The sequence below is a fragment of the Plectropomus leopardus genome, chromosome 5 (assembly GCF_026936395.1).
Source record: "Plectropomus leopardus strain MGB_pleo_1.0 chromosome 5, ASM2693639v1, whole genome shotgun sequence".
NCBI classification, from domain to species: Eukaryota; Metazoa; Chordata; class Actinopteri; order Perciformes; family Serranidae; genus Plectropomus; species Plectropomus leopardus.
In genome coordinates this window covers 10,878,523-10,906,392 of record NC_142180.1, presented here as the reverse complement: position 1 = coordinate 10,906,392, position 27,870 = coordinate 10,878,523, and the positions used below count along the sequence as shown (strand labels likewise).

Sequence of the window (27,870 nt, the reverse complement as noted above, 5' to 3'; positions counted from 1 at the left end):
TTTGTGTGTATACTTAGAGCAACAGTACATACTATGAAGGGGCCACCGTACTACCTACGACAAGTAAAAAAGAAAAAGTATGTGAATCAGAACGCACCCCTAAAAACCAAAAAACCCTGATGTTGCCTCAACAGTCTAAACAAATATTAACCGCTGCTAATATAATAATTATGCCATCTACATAAAGGCAATAGTGTTATAGCAGTTTCTTTGTTCATTCAGGTGCTGTTTCTTCTTTTTTTGTTTCTTTGTGTGTCTGTGTGTGTGTTTGTTTAGGTTTAGGTTCTAAATTAAAATATATTAAATGCAAATTATTAATGAAGCTCTGTGATATTTTCTTCTTAAAGCTGACCATCAGACAGTTATACTCACTGAGCTGGGCGTTTGGTTTGCAGGGTCGCAGGCCAATGACACCAGATCTTTTAGGGGGTCCTGGGCCAGGTGAGGAGGATAGCGGATTGCTCCGTGGGGGAAGTAGGACGAGGGCGGGAAATGAATAGATGAGGAGGGGTGGGGACTCCGAGACAGACCTGGACAGAGAGAGATGAGACACAAGAGGGAGAGAAGACACAAACACAGTAAATTACATTTTGTTTTTGGTTTCACCCCTATGGGAGAAAATTATGTTCACTAAACTGACCACTGTGAACAGCTATGACTGGCCGGTGATGCTGAGTGAAGGAGCCCAGTCTTGGTGAGTCTTCCTGGGGAGAGGGACTGTCCAGCTCTGCCTTCTTCACTGGAGGAGACAGACCTAAAACACACACGTTGACATATTTATTGGTGCAAGCAGCTAAAGTGCTTGAACCCTTTAAATCTGTTAACTTATTGGTTTAAAGAGCATCACAGCAGCTATAAATCTATCTTTTTATCTCCAGCACAACCACTGCTGTTACTGGCCCTTAGGCAAGTTTATCACTGTGAAACTAGATGCTTCAGACTTGGAATGAAAAATTGACCCGGACTTATGCCTCAGACCAGTACCCATCTACAATATTTAAAAAAAATAGATAAGAAACACATAATAAAAAAAAGTTACAATGACGTCAAAAAATAGACAAAAAAGCTTAATAATGGAGAAAATTAAAAAAGTTGCATTATTTTAACTACACTCTACACAGTCAGCAATGTACTTCACTTTAAGTTCAGTCATGTTTTGGGACAGAGAGAGTCATGACTTATAGCACCTCATTGATTCATTTGTAATTGACTTCACTTTGTAAATACAAACTTATCATCTAAACTAAACTCTGCCTCTTAGTTTAGTTTAATTAATCAGCTGTGTTTATGCAATGTGATCTGCCACAAAGACATTCCTTTTTTTAACAAATGTTAAATATCTACTGTAGATAAACTAACACTGAGCTGTTATTGACTGAGCTGATCCAGACCTGTGCATGCTGGCGTTCTCTGACCATAGAGAGGGTGGCAAACAAAGTTGGCTGATAATGACCATTTCAGTATGTAAGTACCACATTTATTTATACTCATGCTTTAGTGTGTCCAGTACAGACAGTGGATGCTATATATCTTATTTTGTTACCTCCTTCCATGTCATCAGTCCAGTTCCTGGAGCTACTGGCAGGAGAGGAAGGCGAGTGATAATACTCCCCTCCTGGGCTGTCAGCCTCTTCCTCCATTGAGCCAGACTTATGACGCTTACTCCTGCACACACATATACAGACGCTCAGACATCTAGCATCATAATTTCATGGCGCACTGTGTGAAGTGATGAAAGCAGAAATCTAGAAAATATAAAAGTGTCCTCTTGAGGAGTTTTGTTGTTCAATGGCTAAAAGTGCTTCAGTAACTACAGTACGTGCGTAGAAAGTTGGAGGGTCGTACAGTAAGGCTTTCAGTAAGTATAGCTATAGCATGGCTATAGCTATACGGCTATGGTTGTAGCTATACAATGCTACAGTTAATATGTGTAGGCACTGTGTACACTGTCACTGGGAACAATGACGTTTCAGCATTCAGCAGTACACTACCTGAGTGTGGCTGAGAGTTTGATCTGTATTTCTGATCTGGCAAGTAACAAAAATGAAATACAGACAAAATAAAACTATATTTCAGTGCCTCTCGAGATCTTCTAATGGGTCATCCTGTGACATTTTATGCACAAAAAGAAGCTGTTAATGGCATAGAAGATGACTAACTAAACAATAGCACAACTCTTGACCCTAAAGAGTAGCTATTCACTTGATCATTACAGGCACACATCTGCTTGAACCAGAAGTTCAAGTTTAACAACCCAAATGCTTACATAACAAGAAAACAAATCAATCAAATGAAAATATCAATTAGCTACACGTTATTCTTTAATTATGTATGACTATCTCCTTCATAGTTCTAATCTAAACACTAATCCTTACCAAAAACCAAACATACAACCATGCTGTCTTTAATCAGTTGAATTGATTTCTAGTGAATCCATCCATTCATTCATTCATTCATTCATTCATTCATCCATCCATCCATCCATTTGTCATATTTGCTGCATACACACTTTTGAGGATTCACAATAGCATCCTCATCAGTCCCTCCGCACTCCTTAGTGACCAGCACGTAGTGGAATACAGATCATGAGGACTATAAAGGACACACCAATAATGTCCTCCACATTTGGAAAAAGGCTGCATCTGTGGTGCCTTTAGAAAAGAACAGCCTCGTGTTCTATCGTATTTGGTTTAAAAACAAAAACTGAGGGAGAGGAGTCCTTCCAATGGGACACAGAGGGAGAATTTCTTTGCCATCATGATTGGGCTCAAAGTCATGTAAGAATTGCTAATGTTAGTACTGGGATAAGAGTAAGAATAATTAACAAAACTGGTAACGTACTTTCGGATGTTCTGATGATAAAGGTTAATACAAGGAAGTCAATGGAGATACATAGCCATTAGCAGTGTGTGTGTGTGTGTGTGTGTGTGTGCGCGTGTGTGTGTGTGTGTGCGTGCGTGCGTGTGTGCGCACGCGCGTGTGCCTGTGTGCTTACCCGCTGGATGAGGTGCTGGCCAGTGATCGCCTGAGGCTGACTGGCTGGTTGACAGACTGGTTGAGGTCGTAGGCCAAATGACCCTGGAGCTCCCCCATAGAGAAACTAGGTCCCACTCCTGTGACTACTGGAGCTACACACACACACACACACACACACACACACACACACGCACACACACACGCACACATGCGCGCACACACACACACACACACACACACACACACATTCTGGTTATGATCTACATATTGAAAATTGAATATCAGTCCCTCAATAATTGTGTTTCCATCTTTTGGCCAGTTAAATGCAAAATATCACACTCAACAAGAAATGCTCATCAGGTATTCTAGCTAGGTTGCCTGCTTTTTTTTAATCATTTGCCTTCTTTTCTCTCTTTGTGTAAAGATAATCAAATGTTTATTATCTGATAGCACTTTGCATCAATCCAACATCAGTTAATCACATTATGGAACAACAGGGAAAGGTGTGTCTGTCAGTTCAGAGCAGCAGTTGGAGAAAGGATGATGCCTCAGACTAAGAACGGCCTGATTAATCTGCTTTAAGTTTGCAGAAGCCAAGTCGCACAAGCTGTCACAAATCAAGGCCTTGACTTGCCTTTAAATTTTAAGCTGTCAAAAATGTAACGGGAACAATGGTTTACTTGCAAGATCATTTTTGTGTGGTGCAAGCCCAAGTTTTTTCTCATTATTTATTCATTTCTCTTTCATTGAGGTAGGGGTCACAGATTAGGTTATGTCGATTATTTGTTTTAGCATACAACTGTTCTCTTTTTGGCATCAAATTGTACTTATATTTCCAGACCAGTCCAAAATCATACAGGATTGTTGAGACATTGACATCAATATATCTAAGTATATATGTAAGTCATAATCATGAATCGGAAAGTCATGTTTCCCAAATCTAATGGAATATTGCTGTGTTAAGAATGCACAGTGTTCTTAACTGCCCTAACTGCCAGCTCTACATACATACGGCGTGACATGTTCAGCGTAACTGAAACTCCTAAGTACAGATTTGGTGTTACAGTGAATGGTGGTAGGAGGTTGGGTAAAGACAGCTAATGGTAAAGTGGACTTACTTCTTGAGACCTGGACCAGCTCAGTGACACTGAAAACTCCTGATGTCACAAAACTCTCCTGGAACTCCGGACCATCTGTAGAAACAAACAAGAGTTAGACACTCAAACTGTTAGTGAGTGTGTGAGTCTAGAGCAGCAACATTAGATGATCATACACTTTTCCATAGAAATGCCACACGATTATGTTACATGGGTGGTGTGTTACTTTTCTTGTCTATTCCAAGTGGCTTAAATATCCTTGGAGACTTAGTATTCATTTAATTTCTGACATCAAACCAAGTTAATGGCCTATATATGTATCAGGCACTTATTGTATTTGTTCATATTATTGAACCAACTAATAAAGAAAATTAACAGACAGTAAATAAAGAAAAGAATATCTGGCTTATGCACATGCAAAAATGATCATCATTATGGCTCTATAATGGAAGATCCTTTGCATTACCCATGGTGGCTGTTCGACTGTCCTCCTGATCAGAACCCACCCCCGTGCGACTGGGACTGCTGCTCTGCTCTGCCTCTGGAGAGAGAGAAGAGAAATTTCATTATTAATCAATAAATCAGGACAGTTTAAACAAGTCAAATACAATTGTCACCAAGGATTGAACCAGTGTTGATTTAGATTCAGAGTTAAACTGTGTTGACCCCCTCGGCTTTGCAGCACAGGTTGAGCAGTGAGTCAGATGGGGGTTTGAAAATAGTCAATTTCAATATAATTGGTACACCACCAGGGTGGCTGACAACCAGAACAGGACAAAGTATGTCATTGGTTGCAAACAGGGGCACACAGTTGTGACCCAACTGTCACAGGTCACCAATGTTAGCCAGTTTGTCTCATACATTGTTTGCTATCATCACTGTCTCCTGAGACATTAGGGTGTATCCTGGTGTAGAATGTGTACCAAAGAACCACAGTGTCCCAGTTTGAGTCCATCTGGTGCCATCAAGGACAGTGCTTCTACAGTACAGCTGGATAGCAACTAGTTGCTTGGTTAAGGAGTGGCAACAGCGATGTTGCAGCAGCATGCAGTGGCCGTTTTGAAGTGATAAACACTAAACTGATGAATGAAACCAACACTGGTGGCTTTGGTGTGTGACAATCTTGTCTGACGTTGTCTTGTGTTTATATCTCAAGGTTCTGTCCTGCTAATCAAGTGTTGTACATAACTCATGCCAGTAGAGGGCAGGGCACAGTAATACATTTTGCCACTGTGAACCATTTTCATGGTGGACATTTTGACTTGTTACACAACTGTAACTACTGAAATAACATTAGTAATGGCTACTTTCAGTAATGTGTTCCAGGTTTGAGCAGGCTGGCTCACTGGTATTATAATGGGACACTTAAATGGAACACAAGCCGTGACTAGCTTCAGTTGTATCCCATTATGATGTCTTTGGTGAGAAAGCTTTTTGAGAAGATTTGAACCAGAATGTATGCCTCCACCAGTACATGATTAATGTGTTGGTAGCTGGTGTCACCAGTTTGCAAAACAAGCAGTCTAATTACCAACAACAGGGACATCCTGCATCCACATTATGTGCACACTGTCATGAGCTGAGCATCAAGTAAAGTGGTTTCAACCACTGAATAACCAAATTACAGAATAAGTAGAACAAGTGTTGCGGTTATGTGCATGACTGCTTTTTCAAACAGAGTAAATCATCAAACCCTTCGGTTCAGTCAGGTCTTATAGCTTTTGATAAGATTTCCATTCAGTCATCTGAGCTGGGGGTGTAGCTGCGTAAGATTACACCGTTGTTCTGGCAAATCTGGAGTTAAAGACATTTTCAGCACTTTGTGCAAGTGATCATTTGGAAAACTAGTACAGTATTTGTGACTGTGTAGTTCTACTTGTGTAAAATCAGGCGACTCAGGCTGCACTGAGTACTACAGTTTGCAACCAGCTGAAACGTCTGCCATGTGCCAAGTGTGAACTCCCGATTAGAATTCCTTCAGCACTCGTTGTTCAAGAGGTTTTTAGCGGGTGCCGAATTATCTGTAGAGGTTTCTTTCTCTACAGTATAAACAGACCAGGTGATTTAAATTCATAACTACCATAATACCACCATGAATTTGTATGCCTCCATGCACTAGTCAAATTGCACTTAAAGTTTACATCCATGTCTGTGAAAACATGGTTGGTTCACATTCATCTCCCCCCCGCCAGCACAGATGATTTATACAATCACCATTTCAAGGTGGGCACCCAAGGTTCTTGAGTTATGGCCAAAAACGCATTTTATGAGGTCACCACCGGGTCCAAGTGGATGTGCAAAATTTGAGGAAACTATCACAAGGCAATCTTCATATATTGCTTTTGCAAAAAAAGAGATGGATGCAAGGACACAGTGACACCTTGACCTTTATACACCTAATTCTAATCAGTTCATCACTGAGTCTAACCGAATGTTTGTGTTAAATTTGATCAAATTTCTTCAAGGTTTTCTTGAGGTATATCACCTCCACAAAAATGAGAGGAATGCAAGGTCACAGTGACCTTGACAATTTGACCATCAAAATTTAATCAGCTCATCCTTAAGTCTACTTGACTGTTTGTGCCAAATCTGAAAAAAATCCTTCAAGGTGTCCTAGTGATATTGCATTCACAAGAATGAGACAGATGAGGTCACAGGGGCCTTGACCTTTGACCTACTTCCACCAAAACCTAACCACTTCACCACTGAGTACAAGTTAATATTTACATCAAATTTCAAGAAATTCCCTTGAGGCATTCAAGAGATTTCGCGTTCACAAGAATGCGCTGGACGTACATAGATAAAGATGGGCAGGGGCATAAAAACATACAATGAAGCAGTTTCATGTTACAAATCAGTGTTTTCAACATGTTTGGCTAGTCACAGAGGGACTACAAACTACAGGGGCTGATGCAAAAACACAAATGCCCCTTTGTATGAAGCCAGTGCTTGGGTTGTCTGTTCTGGCTACTGTACTAACATGGCGACGCAACTTGGCGATCTCCATCGACAGGGATCCACTCTCTATGTAGATATGTATGGTTCATTCTAAGATAACAAATAAAAAATCTTATTTTCAGGTGATTTTCCACAGAAAAACATACTTATTATTTTACATTCCATTTCTGCATATATATCTCCCTGAATCCTAAACACTGGACCTTTAACTTGTGAATGATTGTGAGAGTTAATTAAAAATGATCAGTTCACCTTGCAAATTAAAAAAAAAATAAATTCGAATGAGGTGGTTAACAAAATCTGGGACATGAATATCACTGCATGAAATGCATTGGCGTATTGTTTATGTTTCTGGTTTTGTTTCGGTTTTTTGTAAAATCTCAACTTATTTGTGTATAAGCTGACAATATGCCAAGTAAAAAGGGGGATGTATAACAAGCCGAAGCTTCAGCCTTCACCTTTCTTTTTTTCCATTTTGTTTTTCCTTTGAATTTACTGCCTTATTATTTATTCTTTATTATGTGCATTCCTTTTAGAAATGTGTTAATAAGGACAGAAATAAATGTCTTTTAACAGAATGTTAATGCACATTTTGAGTTTACTGCAGTGGTGCTGTTGGAAACACTAAGGCTTTTAGAGCACGCTTTGAGAGTGTGTGTTGCTGAGTTACAGCTGTCTCTACAAGCACAATACTAAAAACCACAGTCCTGACACTGTGATACCACTGTGAGTCAGAGCTTGCCCTCAATACATTCTGCTGCAAAACTTTCTTCTGTTCCCCCGGCTGGCTGTTGATCATGTTTATTCTGCCGCCGGTTGATATTTTATTTACTGCTGCAGTGACCTGGTGTCACTGGTGCTGTTGTATCCGTGCTGTTCTGTCCCATCAAACTGCCGCTTCATTGTGTTAGTGAATGAGACTCCTACAGCTCCTGAAGCCACAATATAAAAACCAGATGTGAACACTGCGTTCTTTCAGTTGTTTTTGGACTCAACTCGTAGCTGCATTAAATATATTTATACAAATGGTTTCAAGCAACCAATAAGAGAGAAGAACTTAGCTCAGAGGTTCTCGGCTAACAGCAGCTCTGAGTATGATTCAAAAACATCCACAGCACATTGAGAGTCTGTTAGAACCACTTGCCATGACAAAACGTAACTTCTCAGAATTTCCCTACATATTATTGCAGATGTGGTATGAATAATTGTGTCTCCAAGTGGATGATTCCTAATGATTCTTTGAGTTTCTGTGAAGCCACATGGTTGGGATAAAACTTCCAATCATTCCTGTTTCCACTTGGATGAAACCTGATGTTTTTTGTTGACCCCCTGACCTTTACTCTATAGTGCCACCATCAGGACATTTTTTTTAGCCACAATGCCAGCTTGGCTCTAAATCTGGAAATGCTCAGCAGTCAGTCCGACACTTTTGTCCACACTGAAATATCTAAAAAGAAAAAAGTAGATGGTGCCTTTATGAAGCAGACTCAGAGAACCTCAGTATTAGCGTGAATCTGTTTAACTCCTAAACAATGCACCCTTAAACATTTCTTCAGCTTTCTTATTGCACCACCTTCAGCCCAAAATAACTCATAATCTAATATGCAGATGGCCATGGCATTTCCTGAGCACATTCATGCTCCCCAAAGGAGGAACCCTTTTGGACTAATTATGAGTCTTAGAAGAAAAACTTGCCCTTACATTGTTTTTTTCAAACCAATATTTCCACATCGCGGGCTATAATGGACATCACAGCTTCTAGCAGCTGCTAACAGAACTTTATATATTTAACCTTGACAAGTCAAAGAAATTATGAATTATGCGGTGAGCAGTTGAAGAAGCATTTCACAGCTGGAAAGATTTTTGGCTGTCTATGTAGTAGAAATATGCAAATACTTTTGAAATTGGTGCTACATGATCATAGGAAAAAACAGAAAAAGGACTGTGGCATTCCCTTTTGCTCAAGAGGTAAAGAACCTTCTACTGCCAGAATGTAAGCTAAAACATGTTCCTGAAAACATTTGAAGCAACACGGTGACAGATTCTTGGTTTATATTGAATCAGCAATGCTTAGTTTTACCATTTGATCTCAGTTTTTTCCACCTCCGGGTTGGGGGTTTGGGTCTGTCTCTTGATGTCTCTTTGTGTCTGCAGTGGCGGCATGCCTGGCGGGCAATACAAAACTGTGGAAGTACAGCCTGTAGTCTATGCAACAGCCCAGAGAGCCAGCAAAACTCTGCCAAATGACAAATTTTACATAATACCTCCAGAGTTTTACTGGTTTCCTGGAGGGGAAACAGGGATATCTACATTAGAATTTCAGTAGCTGTTTCAATAATTAACATGTTTGGGACAACTGTTTATGTAGCTTTTTACAAACTTCATATTCGTAGTATTCTCGTGATGTTTTTTGGCCACACAATATGGCACAATGCCACAGCCCACTGGCCACAGTTGTCATTTAATGAGTATCACCTGCTATTTGACTAAAATCAACTCTGATTCTCCTTGAAGTTTAGCATTTTCCCAGTTTCAGCCCAACAGCTGCCCCACCCCCCGTTAAAACACATCCTAAGGTTGCCTAGGTGAGGATTGGCCTGCCCAAATCCCTAAGTAAAACACATCTAAACTTTATTAAGTGTCAGTTCAGTTGTTCCTTTATGCAATAATATGGCAGTCCAGACTCAGATTGGGATAGTTTCCTGTTATGTGGTTTGGATCTTGTTAAACTACTTTTTGAAACTAGTTTTACTTTGAAAAGCTTAAAAATTGAGATTAGCTAAGCTGATAAAACTCCATATAACTACCATATATTTGAAATTGGTTTTACTGGCAACATGTTTCCAAAAAGTGCAGCATTTTTGTACCTAACTGAAACTGTAGGGAGGCAGTCTGGTCTGGAGTACTTTGGCACCAGGTTTGTGACCTGCGTCTAATGCATGCTTAGTTAATCATCCCCTCTGACAAGACAAGTAAAAAAAGCTAAAAGAGGGAATATCAAAATGAATAATGGAGTGATACTGAAATGGTTAAGTTAAACTATGAAGCAGTCTGAGTAAGAGTTGCACTTTACTAAACCTTACCCCTTCTGCAGCATGACTACTTCTTCTCTTCTCAGTCCGAGCAAACTTCTACCACAAACATTCCCCCTGAAACCTTTTAAAAGGTGTCCTAATGTCTCCTTCCCTCTATTATATTTCCACTCTTTCTCCTCCTCCTTTCTTTTTGCACTGTCATGTGCTCCGCTGCCTTTCTTCTTGTTTTTGCTCCTGTGATGTGGAATGAAGAATTTATCCTTAAATGCCCTCGGTTCAATAACTACATTATACAATGTGTTAGATTCTCTCTAGTCTCTCTTGTCCTTCTCTCTCTGACAATAACACAACCAGTGTAACATCTCAGACTGGCTTGTTAAAACAAGAGGGATTATCAGTGTCCTAAAATCCATAACCCTGTGTTTGTAGGCTAATCCATCGATAATGTAAATGATAGAAAATCAAGCTAAGTAATGGTTTGTTAAGTGAAATGTTAAATCAGATTTTTTTATCCCAGTGGCAATGCAACATATCAGCTTGTTGATGTCAAACAAAGAAGAGCAATCTACCAAATATCTTTTTTTGCTATTAGAGCATTAAATGTCATTGTTGAACAGTGTGTAAAAAGGTAATGTGAGCAAAAAGGTCAACGTCAGTTGTCATCACAGATCCTTAAGAATAAACTTCTCTAAAGTCTCTCTAGTTACCCAGAAAAGGTCTTTAACTGTTGTTCTTAGACACCTTGAAACACGGATGTGAGCATGACAAGTGTGCAGGAAACCCAGTATTTCGATTTGAACTCTAACCACAACTGACAACATAAAGATGAGCAGTGAGGACCCTCATACACAGAGCGCAACATCTGATCAGTGACGGGAAGAGAAAGAGGGGCTTACAGACGCAATGAGTGAATGATGAGAATCTCACTGTTAAAGATATACTATACAAGATTTTCCTACAAAAACAACAACAAAAAACAAAAGTAATCCCTCTCAATCATCACGTATAATCCACTCAAAGTCTTTGCCATGTATTTATATGAGACTCTGCCCTGTGCCTGCATTTTCTTACTAACTTCTTGTTTTTCTATGTTCTGGATGTTCCTGGGCACAGCATGCAAGTAAGGTCAGGACTTTATAAAAAAGATAATGGCCAGATGCTAAACCATAAGCAGCTTGCATCCAAGAGGAAGCTGCAAAATTTACGGGCACAGCGCCAAATCTACAATTACATTACATGATGTCCAAGTGAAGTTGACCGTTGACCTTTTGGATATAAAATATTATCAGTTCATCATTTAAATCTAGTAAGCATTTCTGTGATAATTGACATATGAATTCTTGAGTAATGGCCAAAGACATAAAAGGTTACAGTGACCAGAAAGTTCTAACCAGTTCATCCTTGAGTCCAAATGCAAATATAACGAGTCAAAACACCACACGGAAAAAGCGTGTTAATCAGCGGTTGGCTTTTACTTTCACTTTTGCCGGCCATGCTATATGCAAACACTGACCGAAAATTCCTGCTCACCATCAAAATCAACAAGAACAAACACGAACATCGCAGTAAGACTGCCTTACATGACTGAACTACTAGAACATCTAGCCAAAGTTTGTAAATCAAAAGAAGTCTGCACTCCTCACAAACCATTCAACACCTTAAGATCTCTGCTGGTCCACCCTAAAGACAGGACCCCCCTGAGAGGAGGACTGAAGTGGTGTATGATATCATTATGTCATCACATGTAACAGCTGTTGAGAACATTACATGAGTGAAACAGCCAAGGACACTGGAAAAGAGACTGAGGAGGCTGTCATATCAGGGAACCAGACCTGGATCTGAGTACATTTGACACCAGAGTCCTGTTTATTTGATTAGTATGAGCAATGTGTACCGGACACAAGGACAGATTGATGAAGCATGCCCAGGTCCACCTGAAAAGGTGGTCTTGACTATGGATCATATGTACTTGGGTGCAGTTCACATCAGGTGTGAAAAACAACTGTAATAAATCACAGACGTGGACTGCCATTTAACACAAGTACCAGTCGGTGAGCAGAGTTGCAAAGGCATTTCTCAACGCCTCCAGTTTTTGCATATGAGCACAGCACAGTCCAGTCTTATCCTCTAAAGGGCATTATGTGATAAGGTAGGAAGGCAGGCGAGAGAGTTGTTCTTGACAACGGCCTCATGCAGCAACACTCTCTTAAATGTCTCTTATATTTTCTCTTACATTTCTGGTAAGAGAAAATATAATAGTAGTCAACTCCAGATGCACCAAACTTTCTAAACTATCCAAATCTGCTCATATTTAGGTGTGCTCAAATATGAATCCTCAACATGATCAAAAGTCCCGTATTAGCACAGGTAACACCCCCTTGACACTAGACTCTGGCACATGCCAAAGACTGGACAAATGCCACCAAAGAAAGGCTGTAAGAAGAAAAACTTAAACATTTGTGAAACTGATGTAGTCCTACTTTTGAATAAACTTAAATAAATGAATGTGATTTTCCAGGGAGCCAGTTCTAGTGCTATAGGAAAATCCCAAACCAAGCAATGTCAGAATCAGTGTAAGCAGCAGAAAGACTTCAGATCCTTTCCTTAAGGAGAAGCACTAAAACCACATTACAAAAATACTGTTACAGGTAAAAAGTATTAGTAAAAAGTAAAAAATAGCTGAAACAAATAGTTGCAAATTCATTTTCTAATTTATCAGCTAACTGTGTCAGCTGCACTTGTATATTTACATACAGTTTGTGCACAAAAATCTTAATTTTTAAAGCAACTAATAAACAAATAATTGTAGTAATTAATAAAGTGGAAAAAAAATGCAATATTTAAAGTGTAGTTAAAATACTCAAGTAATGTAAAAGTTCCTCAGATATGTACTGAATTAGGCCTACAGTGCTTGAGTAAATGTACTTAGTTATATTCCACCTGAAATTTAATAATCCAGTTATTAGAATTGCTGTAAAACATTATCTAAATTTGCTGAAATAATATTCAAGCATGTTTTAAATATTCCCAAAGCATCAAACTTATTTTTCCTTGTGCTCAACAACAATCTGTGGACTGTGAAAGAGAAAATAAGAACAAATCATGGATACGAACAAAAGTAACAAAATTTGTTCGTATATTGTTTCTTGTATGAGGCCCATTGTCTCTAAAATATAAACCATAGTAGACATAATGCAAAGGTCGACTCCATTGTGAGCTTGAGATCCTTTTACTGGCACTCTTTTCTACACTGTGGAAGGTATAAGCACCGTATGAATCAACTGCACCTAATATGAAAAAGCACTGAATGAACACCAAAAGAAGACAAAATCACCAGTGTGAACCCCAGAGCGAAACCAGTCACAGCATCCACTTACAGAAGGTCGAAGGTTGTGGACCAGGAATCAGTGGAAGACCAATCCACAATAGACGGGGATTGAAATCCCCGACCCACCCCCACGATGAAAAGTGTTGTACATTTTTTGCCTTTTTTGTTCCGCAAAGGAAAGTTATTTTTAAGGAGGAAAGTTGGAAGAGGAGAAGAGAGATCAGATGATGAGGAGAGTGTTTGGGAAAATGAGAGAGGAAGGGAGAGCAAGGGCGAGAAGGAGGAGAAATGAAGGCAGGAGTTGAGATTAAGGAAAGGAAAAAGAGGAGGGAGAAGGAGCTGTTATGGAAGCCCTCACTGTAGTAATCGTAGACACACTCATAGCCACTGCAGAGAGGCGCTGCTGATCGGGCTTGAGCTTGTATGGGTGCAGTACAGTATTAGAAATAACAATGTTTACTGTATTTGATTAAAATAAGGTGTGGCGAAATGATCTTTTACATGAGGCCAACATGGCAGTTTCTGTAATCATATCAGGTATAATCACCTTTGTTAAGCCCTTCATAGATCATCTGAATTTCTCCAGCAGTTCTATCCTGGTTTAAGTCGATAGGCAGTTTCACAACATTGACACCAGATAATGAGACAACAGTGTGGTCACTGCAGATGGGAGCGCACACACCACCACAGCGTTTTTGGGTAGCTGGGTGTGTCTGGTCTTTTCACTTTCAAATCAACAAAATATTTTGCTGGCATCTTTGTTCCATCAAACTCTGTTAATTACATATCAAAACACCAAAAGTTCATTAATTGAAGGAATGATCCTTCTCTCATTAATGCTGTCATATTTATATAAGATATAAAATAGCATGGTCAGAACCACACGATTCTCACTCAACATGAAATATAAAAAAACAATATATGTATGATAAATATAAAGAATAAAATGTTCCTGAACACCATGTAAATTTTAGGAATAGGGGAGAGAGAATTTAACTAAAAGGTGTAGAGGAGTGATGCAGTAAATGGCAATTGTGAGCATTTATAGCATAGTTTTGTCTAAAACAGCACAGCATCCTCTCACTTTTCTTGTAGAAACTCAGCTGTGTTAGCTTCCTCACAGTTAGCCTGGTTAGAAAATCAGATCTAGGTCTTCCATCACTGTTTCTCTTGTCTGAGAGATGCAGCCGAGCTAAAAATAGCGTGGGAACCCACATCAACACTCACACTACTGACACACACCCACAGTCTACCACTCAGTGTGTGAAAGGCAGAAAAATTATATGTTATTATTTTTCAAAACAGAAATGTATAGAAAGTATTCAATTAATGCAGCTGGAAGAATAATACAAGTATGAAGACAAATGCTTCACTTCCATTCATCTAACTTATCATTTTCTAACAAGAGGAAACTGTCTCTCACTTCCCCCCATGAAAATCTGTCTTTTTACTAATTACATGCTGCATGTATCTGTACTACATACAGTATACTTGTGGGATAGTTGTGCATGCTGTGAATATTTCACTTGTAGGGGAATGGGAGACTCCAGGGTATCCAACTCATTAATTTATTTGTGGCAACCTGCCACGATTAAAACATCTGCCACCACATTTCAATTTAATATTTCTGGAGCTAGACCATTCAGTAGGAATATACGTTGTTTGGTTGTTAATTGCACCACACTCTGGGTACAGATGGAGCAACAGGAAGTCAGAAGCAGGGAAAGTGGAACTTAACCAGTCATTGCGCATAGACTGTATAAATAACAGATGGAGCTATCATGACGTCACCTAGTGCTTTGTGGACTGCCATTTTGAAGCCTCAAGTTTGGCATTTTGGCTGTTGCCACCTTTTTGGAGCCAGAAATAACCAAATCTGGGCAAGGCTGGAGTTGTGAAGGTGCATGGGATGTGACCTGTGGTCTTTGATTAAACTCACAGACTGTTGCTATGCCTCGCAGACAGCCTGTCACTCAAGCAGCCCCAACCTTAAATATGCATAACTTTGTTTAATTTAGAGAGGGCACAGAGAATGACAAAAAAGGAACACACACACACACACACACACACTCACACACACACACACATTGTCAGCTACAGACACACATATTCTAAAAACTCTGGGAGATATGTAAATAAACACACTGTGGTGATACCACATGAACAGTACAAGAAACAATCTCTACCATCTAACGCAGGAAGACCAACCAACAACCATCTAGTTTTTCACACCCCAGCTGATGCACATTTTACTATGGAAACGAGGGACATGGTCAACTGCCAATGGGTTCACCTGCAGACACATCCTATCTGTTCTGCAGTCAGTTTTCTGCTCTGCTTATTTCAGCTGAAAGCTTCAGGTAATCTTAATGTGTAAAGCTATATCATGAAGTAACACCATCTCACTTAGCTTCGACAATTCAAGCATCTATTGATGTGGTGAGTCTAACACAGTCAGTATTCAAGTTTCTCCTACTGGATCTAAATTCACAAACGAAGGAGTAGATGGATACGACATTTTAATGTTGCACAAGATGAAAGTTTGTGTTGGTCCATACCTCTCTCTTGTACATAGTAAGCGAGGTAGAGGTCAAGCTCTTTGACAGAGACAGAGATGTGTCTTGGCTGGACACAGAGGACTGGATTGGAGCACTGGCCTCCCTTCACCAGCCGCTCTCCATCTGTGCTTTCCAAAGGGATTCCTTTAAACAGGATGACCATCACCAGGTCCAACCTCCAAACCTTGGAAAAGACAAAACCCAATATTAAATGACTGTAAACAACAGGAATTTATGTCTAGAGAAGGTGAGTGTAACAATACACCATGTGTTTTTACTGTTCCAGTGCTCAGTCAGTGTTCCTTTGGTTTATATATTACAGAACACTGTGTAGACTTAAAAAAAAAATTGGGAAACAACAAAAACAAATGTTTTTACTATAAGATGAGGTCACTTTACATGTAAGGTCAAGATGGAGTAACACATTCTTCCTTTATAAACTCCAGTTTTTGTGGGAAATGGTGTACATATTGTTTTTGTGTGTGCACATCTTTCCTTCATAACAAAACTGCTTTCATCGTGTGATGGAGACTCAGAGGGGGACTGTGGCTCAGGCAGCCGTGTGAAACAGGACAAACTTAAACATCAAAACCCACGTTAATCATCATCATTAATGGTTCATGGTTTCCATACACACACCATAACTGCAAACAACGTTCTAAATATTTTCTTTAGTTACCATAAAGTGTGTTCAGATGACTTTGTGAACTAGAGAGTGTGTCCAGAACTAAACCATAAATCTGTACTAAGCCATGACAGTCAAGATGTCTTATTTGATTTCAACAAGTAGTAGCTGCCAGTGTGTGATGTTGAATGAGAATTCCATTATACTGTCAAGTAATTTTAGCAGTTGACTGTCATTTAGCATGCACAATAATGTTAAGGTAGATGCTACTACAGGTTAGTGAGAAATTATCTATGGAAAGATAATCACTTATCAGTTTGTTTATCTAAACGAATTTCTCCTATTAGCTACATGGCTGATGTGAAATATTGAAAAAGACAACTCTGTCACAGAGACATGTACGGAAGCCCTGAGAGAAATCCTGGTCATCTATTTTCTGCTTCTGATCTAAGTTATTTTTCTCCCCTGTGTTTATGACTTAAGTACAAATGAAAAAAGGGGGTTTGCAAGAATAATCTTTCTAAGTTCCTTGAAAACAATCATCTGTCAACTATGTGGGAAAAGTGAAAAAAGTTCTGACAGGATATTTTTTATGTTTTCTTTTTTATCTGTGATACAGATCTGTTTTTCACCTGTTTCAACAAATTTTAGTAAGTAACATATCATAGCGGTCCTGGCAAAACTCCTTTTTTTAACCCAGCAAAATGTTTTCTCCCACTTTTCTAATTTCACAGAAAAAATAAATAAATAAATAAATATTGATCTTAAAAAGGTTATCCTGGTAAAACCTTTTTTCTCACTTGTTCTTAACTCATAAACTCAGGAGAAAAAGCAATTTAGATCAGACGTAGAAAATAGATCACAAAAATTAAATTCTCACTTGCCTCTCAGGGCTTCCGTAGCCATAACTGCATATTGGAAATGGTACCTTTGTGACAAACTACTGGAACTGAACATGCACTTTTAGTTTACCTTGTCAGCTTGTCGGAGACAGTCTATGCGTCTCATTTTGCCTTTCTGGTCAGGGTTTGACAGGACACAACATGCAGCCTTCTTCCCAGTGATTGACAGGACAAAGTCTTCTCTGCATTCAGGTCTGATGTCCTTTCTTAACTTGGCCAAAAGGCGGCTGGCCCACTTTTGTTTCACCTGGGAACAAAGTGATATTGTAAAGGGAATTAGGGAGTCAGTTAATGTATTGAATAATGTATTATTAATGTAATGTAAAAAAAAATAAAATGCCTTCGGTTAGTTTAATTATCACAACTAACTGAATTTAACTGAATTTGTAAAGCAAAATAAAAAATATTAATTTCTACCGTCCCACCTCTGCCTTCTCGCCTAGGAGTTCGTCTTTAACAGCTCTCTCTTCTTCTTTAGTCATCCTTTTCTCATGTTTTTTGAAGTACTTCCTTTTCCTGGCCTGGAGGTTGAACCATGTGTAGGCAAAGGCACGGACCTGGGGCAGCAGAGCCTCAATGAACGGATGGAACTCATCCTACGTGACAGACAGACACATGAACGTAAATACACACACACATACGTACACACAAGTATCAGTAACCAAAGCAACCTTTACCACAAGGTCATCAGTTTCGATTTGTAGCAGGAGGTCTACTCTCTCTGCAGTATACAAGACATGTTTCAGCTTTTAGTCATCCGTACGAAAGTGCAGATACACTTCAGTGGTAATCAATACATGTTTCAGTCGCTCTTTGAGCACGAGAGCAGGTTGTTGGGTTGCGAGGTTTCCACCTGTCAAAGTATAACAACTCCATCCTACAGGCCATAAAGTTCTTCAACACTTGAGTTCTCAAGTTTAGCACTAAGATTTTACTGCCTGTTTACAAGCTGCTTAACCATCACTTATACACATTTATGAGCACTACTTGTTTATATCCTGGCCTATCCATAACCAGTTCTCATTACGCATACATTTTACCAAAATACTACACAACCTGTCTACATTACAGTTTATTCATTTTATTATTATTGTACACCTGTCTACCACGGTATTTTATTCTCTTATTTCTCTTTTTATATATATTATATAGCATTGTTTGAGGGAGCCAGAGAACAATAATTCAATTGCCAATGACTGCTTTGCTGTAATTCATGTGCATATGACAATAAAGAATGTGTACTAGATGTATAACTGCTCAGACATGAGTGCTGTTTGGCAATAATGTAAATAGTTATGTTCTATATCCCCCTTAACCCAAACTGACAATGAATGCACCTGCTAACAAGTACTATGTGTGTATCAAAGCCTGATTTATCCTCTCCCTCTGTGCAACAGAACTCCATTAAAAACACATCAATGAGCCACAGCGTTGCACTGGGTGGCATTTTCCTTCATTATCGTGAGCACACACACTGTACCTTGTTCTGACTCAATCAAATTTTGGTCTTTTCACAAGATTTGCTGACAGTAAGAAAAATATAGAATAACACTAGTTATTTCCCTTAAGATGACAAATTTCTGTGTCTTATATCCCTCCCCGTGCTCCCTTATTTTAAAAGTCAATATATAATAAACGTCTATGTTGACAAATGGCTTACCAAGTGTGAAAGTGATTCTCTACAGTGTCTGCAGTGCAAAAAATGAGTTTGCCTTTTGGTTAAAAGAAAGTGTATGTGAGTCAAAATCACATTCCTGGTTGGTTGTCTGACAACCGAAACAGAACAAGTGCTCCTTGTGTGTGGCTAAATGGAAATATAATTTCAGTGTTTAAAAAGAGGGAAATAACAGAATAGATGTTTAATTCAGAAGAATAACTCTAACTGAAGACATTTATCATTATGAAAAATGTTGATTGTTCAATGTAATGGGTATAGAATAATGACACTGTCTGCATTCAGACTGGTTCCTCATGAGCCTCACTTTCACTACGTCTGCCACTGGGTATGATCTCACAAGAAAATGAATGCTCAATTTACAGCACAAAGGAAATGCATCAGGCATTGCGCAACCAGTACAGGAAGAAGATAGTGCTTTTGTTTTCCCTGGTAGCTATAGCTATCACCAGTTACCAAAGAGTATCAGTGTTCTCTGCAGTTACTATTCCCAGTGGTGGAAATGGTGAACAGTGGAACAACCAAAATAACTGTGGAAAGTGTTGTATTTGCTAGACTCTGAGGAAAGCGGAAAGTGATCCGGTTGTCTTTGCGCCAACTGCGCCAACAATAATACCACTTGGAAACACTAAGAGGGTAAGAGTTGAAAAGTTGTCTGTTTCCACTCAGAAGTCAAGAGACAAAGACAAAATCTGATGAACAAAGGTGAAACAGCTACCGTGCAAACAAGTATAAAATCACGTAACAAGTAAAGATACTATTATTAACAGCACTAGATGGAGTCCCAGGTGCAGCACAACATAGGACAAGCAGAAATACAACAATTTAAACCATTCGGCCAACATAAAGAAGGACTGAGCGGGTCAATGTGATAAGAGGGCTGTCAAAGAGAGACATACTGTCAGAGAGACTGACAGAAAACATAGACACAGACATTTGTATCCTCAACATGTTAGTTATAACTGTCGCCAGATCATGTAAATTGCTATTTATAACTAACAGTGTGCAGTGAGAATGTGCGTACCTCATGCAGACTCACGACCAGAAGCCTTAACACGGTTTCAGATGAGAAAGCTGCAGGTAATATGAGTAGAAGGAGTTTGAATATAACTTGAAAGATGAGTAACACTGTTTTGGGGCTTATTGGTAATTTCATTGATTGTGTTATTTTTTGTGTATGTTACACAGCGTTGGGTAAAATGTCAAAACTGTGAATATTCACGACTAAAACTGTAAACACATACACATACAAATCGGAATATGCATTCATATTCTTTTCATCAGATTTATAAAGCTAGATGTACACCTGATTCTGTTTTGTAAATCTCAGATCATTGTGGAACTGGGCGTACAATACAGAATGTATGTAGAAACACCCTTTAACATCTGCTTGCATATCAGTTCTTGTGCTCTAGCTCTCATCAAAACCGAGTGAAAAGATCGGCAAAGAAGAAATGCAGTTTTACTGACTAGGTAAAAACAGTGAGGTTCTCCAACAAAGCAGTTGTCATGACGCACGGCTGTGGCTTTTTGTAGCATCCATACCATCAGTTTATCCCATGTACTTGTAAACCATCATCAGCAGTGATACCTCAGTCATAGTTATTAAATGGTGCTAATAGTGCTAATATAATTGGTCAAAATGAGATTTATAAAACATATACGCAGCTTTAAAAGTCTGACAAATATACGTGTGCATATTTCTGACTGTACGAACACGCAGATTTAGTCGTGAATCTCCACAGAGTTTTATGCATCTGGCCCCAGGTCTGAGGTATGTTCTTCCTTTATAAATACCACTTTATGAGTAGGAAATGACATGTGCATTGTATTTGTGAGCACTGATCATTTATACATCTGGCCAAAGCTGTCTCTGAACACCTTTTTAAGATTTGGAAAGTATAGGTCTAGATTAGGGGTTCCCAAACTTTTCCATGCCAAGGCTCCCTAAACAGCATATGGCTGGGGCCCAAATTTCACAAGATGATTTAAAAACCCTTTGACAATACCATGTCAAATGTAAAAAAAAAAAAAAAAAGTTTTGTACAGTGCCCAGTAAATGACTAGATTAGACAAATCACACAATATCAAGTCATTCATAAACTGCATGTGAGCCCTGAAATACGCAGATATAAATATTATGATTAATGTTATGCAGTGTACAGGAATAGCAACAAAAAAAAAAACAAACTCTGGGCACTAATTTCCATCTAATATGGTCATGGCGTCTTCAGATCACAATGCTGTGGTCTTCGTTTGAAATTGAAATAAGGAAATGTCTTTGCATTAAGACAATAACAGATCCAGAACTATGTATTCTTGGAGTTGTCCTTTTCTGGTCAAAAGGCAAAATTAGTTATCATGTTTACGCTTTTGAATCCTGCATGCTTGGCTTGATGTGCATCTACCTACATTATCTAAGCAGTATGATAAATGACTATCAGTTCTTCCTTATGAAAAGTTACGCAAGGAATCTTAGATGAGTTTGTAAAAGAGTGGTCGCTCAGTATTTATTTTGGTCGTGAGTTGCCAGCAGGTAGCTGAGTTTGAGTAGATTAAGCTTTATTTGCTCACTACACTATTTTTTTTCAAACTATATCACAGAGGGAAACTTACATCGACTGCTCGCTCACCTAGCACCACTGAGCTAGCTAAAATTACAGCTCAGCTGACAAGAACGCCGCTAATGTTTACGTCTTACGCTGTTACAAGCAAGAGCCTCATCTCCATGAGTAGATGCACGCTTCCTTCTTTGCTGTGATGCTTGGTGGGTGTAGCTCAGTAGATAGAAAATAGTTCCTACATTGAACTACTCACAACAAGGTCTGTGAATCATCTTGAGTAACTGTGTCATCATTTCTGGAAAGAGACATTGCTGTTGAGTTGTTCAGTTTTTTTTTATTTTTTTTTGAGCACTGCAAGCCGAGTGCCATCTGGTTCCATTATACTGGAGAAAAGGCAGACATCTCTACGACCACTATCTCCAGCACTCTGCAACTCATACCAAAAACTATCTAGATTGATAAATAGCCACACTAATAATAAGAAAAAGTTGTATAACTAATTCGGTATGTGAAATGCTCCTTTAAAAAATAAAAACACTGGTACTGGCAACCAAAAACGCACACAGTCACACTGCACTCCACCTCTTCTCAGTCTCATATCTCGCATAATGAAACTGATGTCCCACTTTCTTTGATCTGCTGTTTAGGAATTTAGATCAGCATATGGCACAAGTGTGTGTGTATATTATGATGGGACTGGATCCAGAGTATTAAAAAGTCAGTCTCAAAACAGCTGGAAATGCAGTTTGATGTGTCACACGTTGCACGCTAAGCATACCAAGGAGAGGAATAAAAAAGTAGGCAACTAGTTGCACAGTGGAAGAACTCTGCAGGTATCTGAGGCTTTCTGTCAAATCCCTCAGATAGAAAATACTTGAAAGCACACATTCACATGCACGCACAATGTACACTGTAATCAGACGAGCTGACTAACCCACTGGAGAGAGGATCAGTCTCCTTTCAGCATGTTCCAGCTAATAACCACATGTTAATTCAAGTGCCTGTTCAGCAGGCCTGTTGCAGTCTGTGTGATTCAGCTCTCCACCCCTCCACTACCTGCTCCTGATATGAATCATAGATTTATATCTCTGTCTGCCCTATCCTGCACAATGACAGCAACAGCAGCTAGGAATTGTTAGAATAGTTTTGAGTGCAGACATTTTCTCCATACACACTCTGCATTATCAAATCAACACGGTGTCACGGATAATTAGTTTCCATATCCATGAAGGGTGAGCTCTCCTACAGCAGCAGCACAGTGCAGTTTACCTGAGACAGAGAGAGAGGAGAAAACATCATGTTGATGAGAAGCAGCTGAATCAGAGCGGGCTTTGCTTTAACAGAAACATCCCGAGGCTCGCCATTTGTTTCTGCACATTTCTACATGCTCTTCCCCGCTGACTCAGTTCAGCAGCGGTACCTCCGGGTTACAGAAAACGCTGCATTTCCTGGGCTGTTTCACTGGCTCTTTTTTTTTTAAGAATCCAGATACGAGAGAGCTGTGGTCGCCTCGGATGACTCTGCCGCGTTAACTCCAGAAATGATGACACGCCAGAAAAGTTGAGGCCCCGGAAAAATGCTCCGCAGGGGGAAAAACAGAGAGAAAGTTCGGAATAATCATTTTGTGGGGAGCATGGCCGGAGGTGTAACGGAGCACGGGGGACGGTGTCACTTCGGGAGGGAAGGATGAGGGGGCGAAGAATAAAAGAAAGAGAAGTGAAATGACGTTATGAATTTAGCCCATCCCAAACGACGGGCTTAAAGCCGCAGCAGCTGCTGCACTGAGCCTCCCAAACCGGCCTTTACAATGTACAGTTCATCCAAGGATCCGCTTTACATCCACTACTGTGCGCTGTCTGCCGCCTGCTGTGGTCTTCATACCATGCACACACAAGAGAGACATTTTTCTTTAAAATTGTAAAGTTGTACACTCTGGGAGTAACAGACACACTTCTCCACATTAAACTCTGAAAATGTCATTAAAAATCGGTGTTAAATCGAAATTTTAAAAGTCACTTTTTAATTACATTTAGAGCAGTATTAGCGAACTTTGTTACATTTACTGTCAAACAAAAGTGTTCAATATTAAATCTAAATGTTAAATGTTACGTCTAAATGTTAAATTTAAATGTTAAGTGTTATTTCTAACTGTTACATGTTAAATCTAAATGTTAAATATTAAATTTAAATGTTAGATGTTAATTCAAAATGTTAAATGTTATGTCTAAATGTTAAATTTAAATGTTAAGTGTTATATCTAACTGTTATATGTTAAATCTAAATGTTAAATATTAAATCTAAATGTCATATGCTAAATACAAATGCTAACTGTTAAATTTAAACATTAAATGTTAAATCGAAACGTTACATGTTATATCTAACTTGTAGGAACGTTCCCGGCTAACTGGGCAGACAGAGAGCATCTCTGTACAATGTGACACAATCCATGTGTTCACATTAGTTCTCCTGTCAGAGTTTGTCTGACAATAGTTAACACACATGCTCATCAGAGCATGATTTTGAATTTTTTTTCTCATGAATCCATCCCCAAAACAAAGCAACACGTCATTTCCACCTCCCAAAGTGCTACTCATACAGTGGTGGGCTACGGTGTGCTTCTAAAAACTACAAGTGGAGCGTTACTAAACACCTTTATCCTATTGGAGCACTGTACTTAAGAACAAATGACACTGTAACATCTGACAGGTTGATTTTACTTGGCAGAGTTTTCTTTGTCATGATCAAGTTAAGACAGACTATCTTAGTTTACTGAAGCTGCTAACACTTAAAAAAGAACAAGGTAAATTTAATTGTCATTTTAAAGTTACAACTTCACAAAATTAAGTAAATACAGCTAAATTTCAAGTAAACATAACACTTAGATATAAAGTAAACATAAATGAAGATTGATAGTTATATTTAAGATGGATAATTTTAAGATCAGCTCGTCAGATTTTACAGTGTTGAGGTAGCCTGCTTGTACTTAACATGAGTATTTCCATTTTATTGTTGACTATATTATACTTCTACTCCTCAATAGCCTAAACATCAGAGGGAGATTTTGTACATTTTACTGCACCACATTATTTTGACAGTGATTGTTAGCCCACTGGTTATGCTACTGAACAAGTTAACATTTCATATCTTTAAAAAAACACAATTAAAAAACTAATAAAATGGGATGCACATATGAAACTACTCAATTTGTAAAATATTTCAAATAAACTCCAATGGACAAACTCAAACGCCAAAACGCAACTTAAATTTATGCATCAGTAATAATAATAATAAAATTGTGTACTCATGCTCATAGCAAAGCACTAATTAGAATATATATTGGGGCAGACCCCCCCTTATATTTAAATATACTCAAAATGTCCCCCTCCAATGCATTGATGATATAAGTACAACCATGTACTGCTGTCCAAAATAGTAATTAGCAAATGTAACCATACTCATAAATACACTACATATTGCCATACCGACTCCTGTATTTATAGTCATATAATGTTGCTGTTATATAATAACTGAATCATATAACAAACTGCACAGAATGATAGAATGAACCCCTTTCTCTCTAGCCTAGATATAATTATATATATATATATATATATATATATATATATATATATATATATATATATATATATATATATATATATATATATATATATATATATATATATATATATATATAGGCTAAGTCACATGATGACTTCATAACCCAGAGTGAACCCTACTCTATTAAAATATAGATGAGTGGTTTATTGTTACAGATGCATCTAAGTCTTAACAGTTTTTCATCCTGTTGCTGGTGAAGATGGAGCTAATTTAACCAGGCTACTTTATATAGCATTTTGGGTAGTTTCATCTATATGGCACCGCACTGAACTACAGACCTCATTAACTGACCATTGGACATAATCCTGCCATGTTCTTCATAGCAGGCTGTGTGGGAGTTTATCCACTGACAGGTAAAACTGCATAGGCCTATGCAGTTTTTCAGTAAAAGGTAGAATACATTCAATCTGTATCAATGTGTTGACCAGGTTTAATAAAAGTGACACAATATTTCACTTTTAACTGTAGACTTTTTATGACCAGATCATTACTCTTATCATATAAGGCTACTGTTGTTGATTGAAAATTAGTTTTGTTTTATCCTTCAACTAGAGCAACATTAATTAGAAACAACAACAAACAGACGCTGTCACATCAAGACATCAAGAGCAGTCTGATTTTATTTCAGCCTTGTGGGCATTGCATGCTGTGTTCAGGAGAATTTTACCACAGCAATCAATTAAATAGTCTATTCTCAGATGTAATATGTGTCACAACTCATTTAATGGAGCTGATGGTGATGGAGGGGCAACCTTTGTTTGCTTCCTTCTCTACAGTGGCATCTGAGCTGTACTCAAGTGGCTCACTTCCCAACTTGAACTGGAATCTTCCAGTGAGTGTTTCCAACAGGACTGCAGCTCTGTGTTTATTGTAGCGGGGTTCTGTCCCAGCTGTGTGCCGGGGCAGGAGGCCCTCTGTCGGCCTGTCATTCTAACTCAGCCCGCTGGCTCTAACTGCGGCCATTTTCTGCTGACTAACACACACACGTACACACACACAAACCAGGAGAAGAGGGCTGGAGCTGAACTTCAACTTGGCCTTCCGCCGTCCCGCGTGACGAACGGAGCGAAGGCAGACGGGCCTGCCGCTGCACGCTCTCCTGCAAAATCCCCAAACTCAACAACTCTCACCCGCGACTGCACGCGCTGATACACGCACCAAAGCATGTTGTCCGATAACTAACGCGCCGCCAGGGGTCGGAAACCACAATTGCCAGTGTATCGCCAATACGCCCAGCTCTCCCACACGGAGGCGACGTTGCTCCAAACTTCATTTGAAACTGCAGGAGTTTAAAGTTGACTTGTTTATTGTCGGACATACTTTGCGTCTCGTGCGTGACATAAAATCGTATTATTATTGATGGTCTTCTGGCAAGTTCGGCACTAATACAATACTCAAAATTGGTTTTATATCAACAAAATATGAAGTTTTAAAATCGTTTTACAAGGCTGGCTTCCGCCCTGCATAGTGTGTTTCGCGAAATTACGCCAATTGGAAGAGTGGGCAAACCGATTCTAAAAGTTAAGATTTTATTCAAATACGGGATGTTTCACGTGTCTCTTGAATGCCGAATGTAAAAACGAATCCTGATAAATCAACATTGTTTTCAATTTCTGTTCTGCCAAGTGAATACGGTTGCCGGCGTGCAATTGATATTTTATTCGCCGGGTTTTTAAATGCAATTCCGCGCCACCGATTTTCTCCACAGACAAGCGTCACTTATGCGACTATAATGTTCGGAAGCTGCTACAAAGTAAAAGACGGTGACAAACAGAGAAAGAGGCTTGCTGACACAGAGAGAAATGGATGCAACTATAGCCGCGTTCTGCTCCACTTTCAGCTGCGTAGCTAATGTTACTCTCTCAACTCCTCGCATTGCGTCTTTTTGGGAAAACACGAAACAGCACACCAATAGGAAGGGGCACTCTACTACATTATTGTACCGGAACAGGTTTTGTCCTACCATTTCGAAGCTGAGCCGCCACCGGGGGAAGTTAAAGCTGATCTCAACGCCTGCCCATCTCACGCTGTCGGTCGTTATCATTCCATATTAATTTCTATCATCATGCGCGTGCCAGATGGAGTAAATCCGCGGTGCTCGAGACCAGAAACGTCCCGCGTCAAGCTTCGGGCTCCACGGCAGTAACCCCCCCGTCCGGTAGGCTGCGGCAGAAGAGAATAGTGCTACATTCACCTTCTACCTCTCTTCTTTATAGCTTTCTCTCCGGCTCTGTCTGTCTCTAACCCTCATCTCACACTGTTAGTCTGTTCTCTCTCTCTGCTTCTTTCTGTTCCTTTCATCCTTACTTTTTTTTACCTCTTCCCTTGCTTTTTTTTAACAGTTTCTTTTTCTCCTTACACTTTCTCTCTTGCTGTGTTTTATTTATTACACCCTAACAGAGTCAGCATCCCCATCAAACTGAACAGGACCCTTGATTTAATGTGTCAGAATGTGATGCAATGTCCCACTGGTTTCAACTCTGACCTAGTATCCCAAAATTAATTTCCTGCCAAATATTTAGCCCAATTAC

General features: G+C 39.2%; 1 protein-coding gene across 5 annotated transcripts in view; it reads right to left on the bottom strand.

Annotated features, from left to right (window-relative positions):
- nfic (nuclear factor I/C) overlaps positions 1–27,772 on the bottom strand; it is a 45,993-nt gene extending 18,221 nt beyond the window's left edge. The window contains exons 1-10 of one of the 5 annotated variants that reach the window (XM_088077495.1): positions 27,303–27,772; positions 17,905–18,075; positions 17,550–17,726; positions 15,953–16,136; positions 4,540–4,614; positions 4,095–4,169; positions 2,996–3,128; positions 1,544–1,665; positions 641–754; positions 373–530 (exon numbers count right to left, since the gene is read on the bottom strand). In XM_088077495.1, coding sequence (XP_087933621.1) covers positions 373–530; positions 641–754; positions 1,544–1,665; positions 2,996–3,128; positions 4,095–4,169; positions 4,540–4,614; positions 15,953–16,136; positions 17,550–17,726; positions 17,905–18,075; positions 27,303–27,383 — 1,290 coding nt within the window. In that variant the 5' untranslated portion in view covers positions 27,384–27,772. Of the gene's footprint in view, positions 1–372; positions 531–640; positions 755–1,543; positions 1,666–2,995; positions 3,129–4,094; positions 4,170–4,539; positions 4,615–15,952; positions 16,137–17,549; positions 17,727–17,904; positions 18,076–22,987; positions 23,694–26,341; positions 26,532–27,302 lie in introns of those variants that run through there. The other 4 variants (XM_042514345.2, XM_088077498.1, XM_088077496.1 and 1 more) reach the window with 4 other exon arrangements.
- Positions 27,773–27,870: the final 98 nt, after the last annotated feature.